The sequence below is a fragment of the Melozone crissalis genome, unplaced genomic scaffold (genome assembly GCF_028551555.1).
Source record: "Melozone crissalis strain CALT ecotype California unplaced genomic scaffold, PUWL_Pcris_2 ptg000012l_1, whole genome shotgun sequence".
Lineage (NCBI taxonomy): Eukaryota > Metazoa > Chordata > Aves > Passeriformes > Passerellidae > Melozone > Melozone crissalis.
This window is the reverse complement of record NW_026535790.1, coordinates 3057338-3070793: the sequence shown is the minus strand read 5'-3', so window position 1 is coordinate 3070793 and position 13456 is coordinate 3057338. Positions and strand designations below refer to the sequence as shown.

The 13456-nt window shown below is 53.8% G+C and overlaps 3 protein-coding genes across 3 annotated transcripts; all 3 read left to right on the top strand.

Annotated features, from left to right (window-relative positions):
• The first annotated feature begins 3342 nt into the window (after positions 1-3342).
• LOC128933622 (hemoglobin subunit pi) lies at positions 3343-5277 on the top strand. Its single transcript, XM_054270588.1, has 3 exons — positions 3343-3437; positions 4375-4579; positions 5149-5277. The coding sequence occupies exons 1-3, from the start codon at positions 3343-3345 to the stop codon at positions 5275-5277; spliced, it is 429 nt and encodes a 142-aa protein (XP_054126563.1).
• A 2725-nt stretch (positions 5278-8002) lies between these two features.
• On the top strand, positions 8003-8857 carry LOC128933627 (hemoglobin subunit alpha-D). Its single transcript, XM_054270596.1, has 3 exons — positions 8003-8122; positions 8236-8440; positions 8686-8857. Exons 1-3 carry the CDS (start codon positions 8031-8033, stop codon positions 8812-8814), a joined length of 426 nt encoding a protein of 141 aa, XP_054126571.1. The 5' UTR covers positions 8003-8030; the 3' UTR covers positions 8815-8857.
• A 2276-nt stretch (positions 8858-11133) lies between these two features.
• LOC128933750 (hemoglobin subunit alpha-A) lies at positions 11134-11921 on the top strand. Its single transcript, XM_054270822.1, has 3 exons — positions 11134-11262; positions 11388-11592; positions 11694-11921. Exons 1-3 carry the CDS (start codon positions 11168-11170, stop codon positions 11820-11822), a joined length of 429 nt encoding a protein of 142 aa, XP_054126797.1. The 5' UTR covers positions 11134-11167; the 3' UTR covers positions 11823-11921.
• Positions 11922-13456: the final 1535 nt, after the last annotated feature.

Below are 13456 nucleotides of genomic sequence, written 5' to 3'. Positions count from 1 at the left end.
CCCCGTGTTCCCAGAGGAAATGTCTTCACTACTGGCCCTGTGACAGAGGAACAGCAGCAATCATCTTGTCCAGCTCTTTGCACTCCTGAGGCCAGGACCCCCTTGTCTCACTACCCCATGGGTTGCTGGAGCACTGGAATGAGGAATTTGGCTGAGAGGTCCATGCAAAGCCAGGTCATTTTCCATGTCACGTTGTGTTGAGGAGCAGACTTCTCCCACCAGGCTTGTTCCCACAGCAATCCCCAGCACAGCCCTGATCCTGAGTGAGCAATGAGCTCCTTCTAGCAAACCACTGTCACATTTTGGCTGCTCTGGCATTTGAGTAACTCTCTGAAAAATAATTCAAATTCCATAATGATTTCAGTGATGATGAATCCTCCTGTGCAGACATCACTCTGTGTGCACACAAACCTTAATCCTGCAGTCACAGAGAAGCAGTGCCCAGGTTACAGAGAATAGGAAGGAATCCTCATGGTCTGTGCCTTATCCCTATGTTTATCTGGGTCACAGCTTGGTTGAGTAACCCCTGATTAAATGCACTCTCACTGAGGAGAGCTTGGAGCACTGCCATGAACACGACACATAAGAGGCAGCACTTTGGGGAGGAGACAAAAACATTATATAAATGGATATTTCACAACAACATCTATATTTTCTAAGTAAATTTTCTATGGGAAAACTGCAGGTTTTGGAAATGTGTGTAGCCAGGGATGATGAATACAGCCTCTCTTGGTACTGCCATCCATTTCAGTTGTATAAACTTAAATGCCATGTTTCCCTTGCTTTGGCTCTGCCAGTGGCACTTTGAACTGGAGATTGCACTGCTCTGCACCTGTGTAGCCAGAGTGAGCTCTGGGTTTTCGGGGGATGTGTATGGCACTGTCAAAGGGAAGGTATACAAAGAGCCCTCTGATAATATTCCCTGTGGTAAAACAATTGTCCTTCTTGTGTCTCAGATGTGTCTGCTTTCATATCCCCTCTTAAAGTGAGTGAATTACCCAGCCTGTGGTCAGGAGGACTGAGGAGGAGCTGTGGCACTGAACACAATCTGAAATTAAATCCCAGAGGAGTTGTTGGCCTCCATGGAGGGGATGATAATTCAAGATCCCCAAACCCAGCCAGGCTTGCAGACTCCAGGGCCCCAAGTGCTTTGTGCCTGCCTTTTGGGAAAACCCAAGGTTTATTCTAATTTTTGTGACAGATGGCATGCAGAGAAGCTTAGATTAGAGCCCAGTGCAGAATACAAGAGGTGGGTCAGAGTCCTTCTGCAAGTGCCACTTGCCCAGCAAAGTGGGGACACCAGAGGATACAGAAATTGCTGTGTGACCCCATCCCTGGTTCTGACCCTAGCACTGGTTCATTCCCACCTGAGCCTAGGATGCAGTGCCAGAGGCACAGCCCAGGAAAGTGGTGTCTGTAGAGTATGGATCAACTCCTCCAGGCTATGGAGTCTACCCAGAGAGGAGAGACCTCTGCCCATGTGACAGCACAGAAGAGATCCCTGCCATACACACACACAGGGGTGCCACCTCAAACCCCGCACCTTTCCAGCAGCACAGCACAACTCCCTGTGGCTCCTGAGGGGCTCCAGGGCACACTCCTGTGTGACACCTGTGCTCTGGTACAGGTACCCATAGGCTGGGCATGCCCCAGTCCATGCACCACCCAGAGATCATTATTCCCTGGAAGGGCTTTCCCTTTAGCATGGCTGGGAACACCCTTTGTGGCAGGGGGTAGTGCTGCTGTGAAATGCAGACACATCTCTGCCCGAGACACACCAACCTTCTCCACACCAGGGTGCAGGGCTGCTTGGGCAGAGAGCATTATCTGACCCCTGTGGCTGCACCAGGCAGTGCTCTCTGCACAGCTGCCAGCTCTCAGTGGTGTCTGATGTCTGAGGCTGCTGCCGTTTATCAGCGTGGCAAAGAGATTTACCTCTGCTTTATGTGCTGGCAGGATATTTACTCCCAGAGGTTCTGCAGCAACCATCTCCAGTAGGGTATTTCTTTGACACTTTGCCGACTTATCTGTGATTACAGACCTGTGCTGGCCTTTGTTTTGCTTGTTTGGTCCTTCACCCAGCCAGGGCCCGTGCCCTGATGGTACCAGCCATCTGCTGTGGGACCAGCAGCTCTTGTGCATGTCTAGCACACAGCACAACACAGCCAGCACTAACTGGAGTGCTGAGGGCTCTTTTACAGTGCAGGGAACTGTTGCCCTGATTTTTTAAGATTTTTCTAAGCTTTCTGATGTTTATATTCTTGTATATAACAAACTTTCTCACACACTTTATGTAAATAACTTATTGTTTTACATTCTTTTATAGAAAAGAAGAAATTTGATAAACTGTTTATCCAGTGTCATTGGAGAGGTGGCACTGTCACCCTCCAATCCACTGTCACTTTTAGAAATCTATAAATATTAGAGTTAAAATTTAAAAATTCTCTTTTACCTTGAAAAGAGCAGCATGTCCACGTCATAGTATTCCATGTCCTATAGTGAGGGACCAACTAACAGTAAGATCACACCATTAGAAATCAAAGATGTGCAGTTTGAGGATTATAAAAAAAAGAAATCTGATTGAGCTTTCTCACACACACTTTCCCAGCACGATACTCAATTTCACAAACTCTCTATTCCTGTACCCAAAGTAATCCTTACTACCAGTGTTACCACAGGCAGGAATCGTAAAGTGAGTCCCTAATTCTTGGCAAGAGGCTGGCAAAGTCAAGTCCTGAAGCAAATGGCAAAATCTGCACTTACTCTTAAAATTCAGGATTTCATTTCTCCTCTGAGCTGCACTACAGATCTCCCAGCTTGTCCCTACCACTACCTCCAAAGCATTTTATGTGAAATGTTGCACATATGCTGGAAGTGGCTGGGTCAGCAAGGCCCAGAGTCTTGTGTTCACATCTGTGACCCAAGGGGGGAAATGCAGTTTTCTCTCCAGGCTCCTCAGTGTGCTGGAGCCCACACGCTCCTCAGCTTAGACATGTCTCCTAAAGCTTCATCAATGGAATTTTGCAGCATTATCTCTCTGCTCATGTATCAATACGTGTCCAGACAATTTCTTTGGACCACACAGCCTCTAGGTTAAGAAGCAAGAAGCTGATAAGGCCAGCAGGCAAGGAGGACAGCGTGCTGACCCTTGCCACGGTAGCCATTCCTTCTCGGGAGATAAGTGTCCCCCAGTCCACAGTGGGCCTCTGGAGTGACCAATGAGTGTGGACAGCCACCAAGGCCCTCTCCCCCTTCCCCTTTATAACCAGGGCTGCCAGGAGGGGACTCCAAACCTGCTCTGAGCGGTCACTGCAAGGGGACAGAGCCAGCAGCTCCTGCACAATGACGCTGACCCAAGCCGAGAAAGCCGCCGTGGTCACCGTCTGGGCCAAGGTGGCCACCCAGGCTGATGCCATTGGGGCAGAGTCACTGGAGAGGTAAGGCCCCAGCAGGCCCCCAAAGAGGGCTTTGCTGTTGGGATGCATCTCATGTAGAACCTGGGAGAGTGAGAGCACGCTGGGACCAGGGAGGCTTGATGAAGAGTTGTGCTGTTTGATGTGTAATCTTCAGGAGTTATATCTGTGCTATTAAATGCTTCACAATCTAGCAGTAAACCATTATTTTTTAACAATTTAATAGGTTTATTTTTTTCTTTATAGCCATACAGAAGAATTCATAGCCAGAAGCACTGGTGAGGAATTCAAAGCCATTCATACTCGGTGTCCTAAACACCATTATCCCTGTTAGGGGATAAACTTGAAGTGGTTTATTATACAAGTGATGCACTTTCTCTTGCAGTTTTTATGCATTAAGAGAATAGCTGTCCACTAAATTCACTGGATGCTCAGTTTTCATTGTTCCAGTTGTTAGGTAACAAACTGTTAGGAAACAAGACAGCTGGACCCCCTGCATGAAGCATGGCACAGTAATTCAAAGTCCATACCAATTAAGCAAGATGGCATAAAAGGCTCTTGGAATTATCAGACATTTTTATGTTATTCAAAGTGATTTAAATGCTCTTTACAGCTCAGTATAAAGTACTGTGATCCTCCTTTCAGGATTCTGAGTACCATTTATATAAATTCTTGTTTTTTCATTTTTGTTTGAAGGTCCTGGAAACTTCGTTATAATATAATACAGGAAATTTGGTGACAAGCTGGGGCTTTTATTTATTAAAACAAAACCAAACCAAACCAAACATATAACTACATTAAGTTTTTAATAAGTTTTAACACTTAGTTCTTCTCTAGTACATACAGATAAACCTGCTGTCTCATCTGCATGTGCTGCAGAAGGTTCACACTGCTCTTGTTCTGAGGTTTTACCACCTCTTACCATTTTTCTGCTGACCCTGCTCCTCATGTTCTCCTCCAGGCTTTTCTTCAGCTACCCCCCGACAAAAACCTACTTCCCTCACTTTGATCTGAGCCAGGGCTCAGCTCAGCTCCGTGGCCATGGCTCCAAGGTGATGAGTGCCATCGGGGAGGCCGTGAAGAACATCGATGACATCCGCAAGGCTTTGGCCAAGCTCAGCGAGCTGCACGCTTACATCCTCAGGGTGGACCCCGTGAACTTCAAGGTGAGTGAGCACAGAGGCTTTCAGGGGTGGAAAGGTGGCCCTGCCATCACAAAGATGGTCCTGCCATCACAAAATTACAGACCACAGGTCCTGTGGGCTAAAGGCAGCTTGATCCCTGACTGTGCTGGTTTCTCATATGATTTTTAACCTGAGACTGGGTCTTTTAATGGAAGTTCTGGCCCAGTGCACGCAAAGAACTCCTCAGGGAGCTCCTGTGGTTTGTGTTAGGCAGACTCAAATCTGCTGGTTTTTCTGTAATTCATGAATCTGCTTCACACATCAAACTACATCACCTGTCTTGAACAAAGTTTTGATAAATTATAAGCAGTCCCACTTTGTTGCACTTGAGGAAGGAAAGGACACATGGGAGAGGGAGGGGGATCAAGCAGTGCCTTTTGCCCTATAAAAAAGACAACTGTGCTTCTTCACTCCCATCTCAGGCAGCAGCACTGCCTGGCTGGGACATGTAGCTGTCATCCCCAGGCACACTGGGCCCAAGGTCCATTGCAGACCCCTACACTGATACCTGGCACTCACTGTGATGGATTTCATGCTGCTTTCCCTTACAGCTGCTTTCCCACTGTATCCTGTGCTCCGTGGCTGCCCACTACCCCAGTGACTTCACCCCAGAAGTTCATGCTGCATGGGACAAGTTCCTGTCCAGTATTTCCTCTGTTCTGACGGAGAAGTACAGATAAATCACCTCAACAGAGGGTGAGGGAGGCCCATCCACAGCCCAGCCCTGCTGCCAGGCTCTGGGATATCACCCCTTCCTGGGCAGCTCTTTAAATCCCTGCTGCAGGGGCTCAGTCATCTGCAAAACCCAATAAACAATTCAAATGTGAGCTATGGTCTCTGTGCTTTCTTCTCAGTATGTTGTGCCCACACCTGACTGTTCAAGCAGGGGTGTTCTGAAATGTCTACACAATATGGAGGGGGAAATATTAAACTTTATAAACTCCTCTACTAATTCATATACTAATGAACGTTCATGTGCCAATTCAGTGGGGATAACATAACATGTAACAAACATAACATAACATAACATAAACATTCAGTGGGAGCAACATAACATTGAGCAGAAGCCCAGAATGGGCTTAAGCCCTGTGACTGCAGCTGCTCACCAAGGTATATCCACCACAGTCTGTCTCCAGACTGACCAGCAAAGTCTTTTACCCTGCTAGGACCCATCCAAAACCCATCCCAGCCTGTTGGAACGAAACCTGCATTGCAATGCAGGGCATTGTCCTCTCCTTGTGCCTCTCTCCATGGAGTAGGGGTGTGGTATCTGATGTGTTTCTTCTGTGGGATAACCCCACTGTGCAGCCACTGCGCCCCACTGCCCCCACTCACCTCCCCCCCACAATGGGATGAGGTGAAGGGCAAAGGAAGATAAAACAAGAAAAATTGGGGATCGAGATCAAACAAACACACAGAAATAATTGTTTAGTAAGTGAGGACTAAGTGGAAGCACAGGGAATAAAACAAAACAAGGGATGCAAAGGCAATCCCTCACCACATCCCATAGGCAGGTTGATGTTCAGCCAGTTCATGAGCAAAACCCATAAATAACCCCCTAAAACTCCCTCAGACCCCTTCTTTTCCCTTTCATTGCTGAGCATGGTGTTATATGGTATGAAATAACTCTTTGATTAGTTGGGCCTATCTGCCTGGCTGTGTCCTCTCCCAGCACCTCAAAATCTATTCCCTGGGTGGGAGCAGAGTGAGAAGCAGGGACAGTCTCGATGCTGTGCAAATGCTGCTCACACAAAATCTGGAACATCAGCCTTTTACTGGGGCAGTTTGACCAAAAACCTGAAGCACAGGACCATGTCAACTCCTGTCTCAGAGACTTGTGGCATGAAACAGTGGGGTCAAAGCCTTTAGCCTGCTCTGATGGCCACCCTGAGCCAGCACTGCACGTGGCAGTCCTCATCTCATCCATGGGATTTAGGGAGTGTGTTTGGGCATGGGGGAGAAATGTGATGTTGTCACTATAGGACATGAAAGAACACAAGCTCACCACCGTTCTCAAGGTGAAGGAAAAAAGGGAAGTTCATTTTCTGACTCCAATATTTATAGTTCTACAAAAGTGACAGTGGATTGGAGGGTGACAGTGCCACCTCTCCAATGACACTGGACGAACCAACAGTCCATCAATTCTCTCCTCTTGCATAAAGGAATGCAAAACAATGAGTTATTTACAGAAAGTGTGTGAGAAAGTTCACTACAAGAATGTCAACATCAGAAGGCTTAGAAAAAACCAGGGTGACATGATGTGGAAGCTCTCAGGCCATCAAATGGCTCCAAACATCAAAATGTCACACAGCAGCTTTTAAAGCATTCTGCATCCATTGGTATCAGGTAAGCTGGAGGTTTAAATCCATGACTTATGTGCCAGGTCAGCATCTGGGGTGTCCCTTACCCTGTGTTTGCACCAACTCCTTCCTGCAGAGGCTGACAGAAGGGTGTGAGAGTCAGAGGAAATGGCCTCAGGTTGTGCCAGGAGAGGCTTAGGTTGGATATTAGGAAAAATTTCTCCACTGAAAGCCTTGTCAGGCATTGGCACAGGCTGTCCAGGGCAGTGGTGGAGTCCCTGTCCCTGGAGGGATTTAGCAGATGTGTAGATGTGGCTCCTGGGGACCTGGTTTAGTGCTGGCCTTGGCAGCGCTGGAGGAATGGTTGGGCTCAAGGATCCTAGACACCTTTTCCAACATGAATAATTTGATTATTCTAACATTCTATCATTGTATGACCAGACACCATGGGGTCTGAGGGATTTCCCAGCATTTATGGGGAGAGTCAGGAGCACATGTTGGGGTGGGAAGAAGGGAACGAGTCCAAGACTGACAAGCATCACAGGATGGACTTTGGAAAGACTGTGAACCCAAAGAGAAGGCTGTTCCCTGCCTGGAATTCTCTGGGAAGGCCTGTCCATGGCCCCTACTCAGAGACCATGGGGCTCTTGGGGCAGAGAGGGGCTGGATGTGCCAAAGTCTGGAGGGGACACGGGACACTTGTGGGACCTACCCCAACACCCACAGAGCCAAGGAGGACCCCGGCCCATCCATGGAGAATAATGGATCACACTAACAGGTCTGAGGACATGCCAGCCAGGGTGGACAAGGCTGTGGCACCCCTGGGACACGCCTGGGGCTGCTGCTGTCCACAAGGCAGCCTGGTGGGGTGCTGCCCCCTGCCCCATTGTGGTGTTGGGCTGGTGCAGAGGGGCAGGACAGGCCGCTGGGGCCCCCAGGGGCCTCCTTAGGGCAGGGCCCCCCCCCGAGGCATCTGGGGCCCCCCAGGCAGTGCTGCAGCCGCTCCCAGGGCCCGGCCATCCCCCCGCCCCTCAGTGTGATAAGATAAGGCTGGGTGGAGGTGCCAGCAGCTATAAAAGGTGTCCCTGCAGTGCTGCTGCCACCAATCCCTGGCCACTCCTGCAGCCGCCACCATGCTGACCGCCGAGGACAAGAAGCTGATCCAGCAGATGTGGGGCAAGCTGGGCGGCGCCGAGGAGGAAATCGGAGCCGAGGCCCTGACGAGGTACAGACCTGGGGACCCCGTGGGACAGGGGACAAGAGGGTGGGAGCCCCACGGAGGGGCTGGCGCGGTGGGTCCAGCTGGGATCAGCACCACTGACTGTCCCACTCTGCCAGGATGTTCTGCTCCTACCCCCCGACCAAGACCTACTTCCCCCACTTCGACCTGTCCCCGGGCTCTGACCAGATCCGTGGCCATGGCAAGAAGGTGGTGGCTGCCCTCAGCACTGCCATCAAGAACATAGACAACCTCAGCCAGGCTCTGTCTGAGCTCAGCAACCTGCACGCCTACAACCTGCGTGTGGACCCCGTCAACTTCAAGGCAGGCAGGGGGAACGGGGAATGGGGAATGGGCATGGGGAATGGGGAATGGAGAATGAGGAATGGGGAATGGGGACAGGATCAGAATGGGGGGACAGGGAGCAGGGGATGGGGACTGAGGGATCGGGATGGGAGCCGGGGGATGGAGGACAGGGGATGCGGGAGGGTGGACAGCAGGGGATGGGGTACCGGGGGGTGTGGGACAGGGATGGGGACATTGGTGCTAAGCCCCGTTTTTCCTTGCAGTTCCTGTCGCAGTGCTTGCAGGTGGCGCTGGCTACCCGCCTGGGTAAGGACTACAGCCCCGAGGTGCACTCTGCCGTCGACAAGTTCATGTCGGCCGTGGCCAGCGTGCTGGCTGAGAAGTACAGATAAGCTGTCAGCCGTGCCTGTGTACCATCAATAAAAAAAAAGATTCTTTTGCTGCAGCAACGCCTCCGTTTGTGCCGCGGCCGGGGGCTGGGCTGGACTGGGTTGGGCTGGAGTGTTCTTGCTGGAGGGAGGGGGCTGCGGGTGTGATGGATGAGGTACGGGAAGGGCAGCACCAGCCCTGGGCTCCCTGGGTGTCCCCAGGGCCCTGCTGGCTTCCAGCCCTCCCCAGCACGGGATGCAGCTGATGGCAGCACCCAGGGAATGAAGCTGTGCCTGCAATCCTCCAGGGAGAAGGACAAAGCCTGCACCGAGACAAATGTGATCTTTGCATTCCCCTGAAGGATTCCTGGGGGGTGTAGGGTAAATCCTGCCTGTCTCCATCTATCAAGATGGCTTTTTAAGGCTTTATTAGGAGTGCTGCAGGAGCTAAGTGCTTGCATGAGCTCCAGAAGCAATCTGAGAATTCATGGAGTGAAAAAAGTCCACCGCAGACCATTAAGCACAAAGAGTGTTCTGGGACTCAAGCTCCTGAACCACAAATCCCAGTCAAGTGCCAGGGAAGAACCTCCACACCTGCCCCAGGTGTCTGCTCGTCCCCTGGGACCTGGGCGGGGTAGGAATGGGATGGACAAAGCTGCAGTCCAGTATAAGGACTGGTTTCAGGACTTTGGAGCCTGAATTTTAAAAGAATCAGTGATCACAGGTGGAGGGCTACAAGATACAAAATTAGCCCTGGGTTTGCTCTGTGCTGTGACACCAGAAGGAGGAGATAAGATCCTGCAGGAGAGAGGTGCCTGAGTGTCCAGGTGTGGGCAGGCGGGGGCATGCAGGGACCCTGCCTGCTCACAAACAGGCCTGGCAGTCCCTGAACGCAGCAGCACCTGCAGGTGAACCCGCAGCACTCCAAACACATCCCAGTCCACATCCCAGTGGGCTCATGTGCATTTGCACCCGTTTGTTTTTGTGCCACCGGTCTGAAGGGCTCTGCTGCCTTGGCAGCTCTCCCCACGCACACACATGCAGCAGACACTGCCCCGCTGCTGTTTCCCAGAAAAGCAGCCCCCCCAGCCCTCCCTCCCCACTCTGAAGCAGTGCCAGACCGAGCTAATCTCCCCCAAACACAAATGATAAGAACCTCAGCCGCGGAGGAAACACGGGTGTGAGCTGTCACTACTGGTCTGCGCCACCTGCCGAACCCACTGCGAGCTCTGCGAGCCCCCTCACCCTCCCTGCCTTCCTCACCACCCTCATCTTCCTTGCCCTTGTTACATTCCTCATCATTCGGAGCAAATGGGGCTCACCACAGACCACAGTGATCTTCCCAAAGGTCTTGGAGCAGCTCCCAGGGCTGATCCCATGGCTCTGCCCAGTGTCCCCCCTGCCCAGAAGTCAGGGTCCCCCGGTGCCCCAGAGCAGCAGGGCAGTGCAGGACGGGGGCTGGGGCAGGGGAGCTCCGGGCTCTGCCGGCCTGGCAGTGGCTCAAGGAGCAGGGGCTGCAGAGGACACACACTGTGGGGTGGTGTGGGGTACACGGGTGTGGGGTGTGCTGAGGAGCCAGAGCAGGGAGTGCAGTGGGGCAGCCGTGCACAGGGATGTGTTGGAGGCAGAGGGCTGAGCAGGGACAGCACAAGGACGTGCAGGCGGCAGCTGGCAGTGCGTGGAGGGGCTCTGTGTGTCCTGGGGTAGCTCGGGGGGTGTGTTCAGGCTGGTGGATGGTCAGGCTGTGCATGCAGGTGCACATGGTGCTCTGTGTGTCCTGGGGTAGCTCGGGGGGTGTGTTCAGGCTGGTGGATGGTCAGGCTGTGCATGCAGGTGCACACGGGGCTGTGTGGGGGTGTGGGGCACAGACTCCCCCACGCTGCTGTGCCAACACCTGGCCAGAACACATCCAGGCTGTGCCAGTCCCATGCCAAGGGACACACACGGGCTCCTCCGCCAGTGCCAGTGCAGACCCTGACCACAACCCATGGCAGCCCGGACACTACGGCTAAACCTAAACCGCATCCTAACCCCCAGCCTAGTCCTAAGCCTAACCCTGCTGTTCTGTCAGCCTGTGTCCGCGGGGCAGAGACCATCCACTCGCTCTGGAACAAGCCCTGACCGTAACCCCGAGCCGGCCCCCGGAGGCAGAGCCGCCTGCCGGTGCCGGTGCCGGTGCCTGTCGGGGCTGGTGCCGGTGCCGGTGCCGGTGCCCGGCAGAGCGGAGCGGGGCGGGGCAGGGCAGGGCAGGGCAGGGCGGCCCCTCCTGGCCGGGCTCCAGCAGCCCCGGGCCGGGCGGAGCCCCAGCATCGCATATAAGGGCGGCGGCGGGCAGCGGGGACACCCGTGCAGGCGCTGCCGACTCGGAGGTGACACCATGGTGCTGTCCGCCGCAGACAAGACCAACGTCAAGGGCGTTTTCGCCAAAATCGGCGGCCAGGCCGACGAATATGGCGCCGATGCCCTGGAGAGGTATCGTGGGTGTCCCCTGTGTGACCCTCTGTCTCTCGTCTCCACCCTCACATCTGCCCCCTTTGTCCCCATCCTTTGCCACCCTGTCCCTGTCTCACCTGTCTCTGAACCCCTCTGTTCTGCAGGATGTTCGCCACCTACCCCGCCACCAAGACCTACTTCCCCCACTTCGACCTAGGAAAGGGCTCTGCCCAGGTCAAGGGGCACGGCAAGAAGGTGGCGGGCGCCCTGGTGGAAGCTGTCAACCACATCGATGACCTCGCTGGTGCCCTCTCCAAGCTCAGCGACCTCCACGCCCAAAAACTCCGTGTGGACCCTGTCAACTTCAAAGTGAGTGTCTGGGGAGGGGTGACCAGCCCGGCTTCCCTCCTGCACCCCCTGGCTACTCCCTTGCCTCCTTCCCTTGCTCACCACATCGTTTTGCCTTCCAGCTGCTGGGCCAGTGCTTCCTGGTGGCAGTGGCCACCCGCAACCCCAGTCTGCTGACCCCAGAGGTGCACGCTTCCCTGGACAAGTTCCTGTGTGCCGTGGGCACCGTGCTGACTGCCAAGTACCGTTAAGGCGTGTGCTGTGGCCAGAGCTGGAGCCAACACCCCACCAGCCCTCCGACAGCCAGCAGTCAAATGTTCTGAAATAAAATCTCTTGCATTTGTGCTGCACCCCCGGTGTCCTGCTCTGTGTGCTGCCCGCGGGAAGGGAGCGGGAGGGATGTGCTCTGGGGGTCTGGACTGGAGGTCTCCCCATCAGGTGGGTGCATGGAGGAAAAGGGCTCTGGTTCTGTTGTCTCTGAGAGGAGGCAGCATTTGGGGGGTGGTGTCCAGCAGGCAGACACTGCCTTGCTGCCGTGGGAGGAAACAGAGCATTTCTGGGCACCAGTGCAGGGGAGAGACTCATGGAAGATCTGGGGCTCCCTGCAGCCCCAGGCTGTCCCACCAGAATTCCACACTGGGATCCCCTCTTGCACCATCAGCCCCGTGCACCTTTGTTCAGGACAGAGCTGGAGGACATCTCCTGAAGATCTACACAGGAGTACAGGAGCTCCTGGCACTTGTGACCCTCTGCCTGGTAGCAGAGTGGGAATAGCCTGAGGGCCTCCCTGTGCCAGGACATCTTTCCTTGCACAGCCAGCACACAGGGTCTTCTTCTGCCTCCACCAAATGGCCCATTGCTGGGTGTCACTGTGGAGGGGCCCTGGGGAGCTGCAAGGGGAGCAGATGGGGCTCAGCTCCAGATCCAGCAGTGTGGGGAGGTGTCAGGGCCCCACAAAAAGGAGCCCAGGAGTTGTGCTGGTGTCTGCACCCCCCAGCCCTTATCACACCCCACAGCAGGGTGGCCCTGGTGGGGGCTGATAAAGGAACGTGTGGGCTCTCCTCCAGCTGTGGGTGTGGCAGGAGACTGGGCAACAGATAGTCCCAGGAGGCTACAAGCTGCCAGGTGCTGAGTAAGGGCTGGGAGGTCCTTAGTGAGGAGGGGAAGGATCAAGGAAGACCCAGGATGGCTCACAAAGCCAGGCAAGGTTGCCACAGGCTCCTCTGATCCTTGGCACTGGCAGGGATGGCCTCTTCCATAATCCCATGGCCTCCAGGTGCTGTCAGTGAATGCACAGAGACAGGAGAAACTCCAAAGAGAGGAGGAGGCCCTTAAGGATCTCTTCTGCAAAGCACCACAGATGTCATGAACCCACGCATCCACTGTTCCTGAGCACAGTGAGGAAGGGAGGAGAAAGCCAGTCAGGGCATCACTGGCCAACCTCTACCTTTGTATGGAGCAGGTGTTGGAGCAGGTTCCACCCTTCCAGCCAGGAACATCACCCAGGGAGAGCGTAGGCACAACTTCCTGGGGATCTCGTGGAGAACCAGGATGCAGTGGGGACTCAGGGCACACAGGTGTGCACGGAGATGTGAACTGGTGTGGAAAGCATTGGGAAGGGCCACCATCAAATCCAGCACGGACTTGGACTCCTCCAAACCCAGCCACTGAGGGTCCTCATGGTCCCCAGCATGGTGGGTACAGGAGAGAAGGTGTAAGAGCAGTGTGGGGACAGTGTGTATGTGAGGGGTGAGAGCTGTTCCCAGCTTGCTTCAGCTTCTGACTGCTGCCGAGCCGTGCTGTGCCCTCAGGCAGGACACGTTGGGTGGCAGTGGCAGTGTCCTGCCTCTGCAGCACTTGGCCAGGGCTCTGCCTGGCCGGGGAA

What these genes read in the sequence shown, in the direction of transcription:
- LOC128933622 (XM_054270588.1), top strand. Translation starts at nt 3,343, where the DNA reads ATGACGCTGACCCAAGCCGAGAAAGCCGCCGTGGTCACCGTCTGGGCC. An exon ending in GGGGCAGAGTCACTGGAGAG is followed by an intron (nt 3,438 to 4,374) that starts GTAAGGCCCCAG and finishes GTTCTCCTCCAG; the next exon opens with GCTTTTCTTCAGCTACCCCC. An exon ending in TGGACCCCGTGAACTTCAAG is followed by an intron (nt 4,580 to 5,148) that starts GTGAGTGAGCAC and finishes TTTCCCTTACAG; the next exon opens with CTGCTTTCCCACTGTATCCT.
- LOC128933627 (XM_054270596.1), top strand. Translation starts at nt 8,031, where the DNA reads ATGCTGACCGCCGAGGACAAGAAGCTGATCCAGCAGATGTGGGGCAAG. An exon ending in GGAGCCGAGGCCCTGACGAG is followed by an intron (nt 8,123 to 8,235) that starts GTACAGACCTGG and finishes CCACTCTGCCAG; the next exon opens with GATGTTCTGCTCCTACCCCC. An exon ending in TGGACCCCGTCAACTTCAAG is followed by an intron (nt 8,441 to 8,685) that starts GCAGGCAGGGGG and finishes TTTTCCTTGCAG; the next exon opens with TTCCTGTCGCAGTGCTTGCA.
- LOC128933750 (XM_054270822.1), top strand. Translation starts at nt 11,168, where the DNA reads ATGGTGCTGTCCGCCGCAGACAAGACCAACGTCAAGGGCGTTTTCGCC. An exon ending in GGCGCCGATGCCCTGGAGAG is followed by an intron (nt 11,263 to 11,387) that starts GTATCGTGGGTG and finishes TCTGTTCTGCAG; the next exon opens with GATGTTCGCCACCTACCCCG. An exon ending in TGGACCCTGTCAACTTCAAA is followed by an intron (nt 11,593 to 11,693) that starts GTGAGTGTCTGG and finishes TTTGCCTTCCAG; the next exon opens with CTGCTGGGCCAGTGCTTCCT.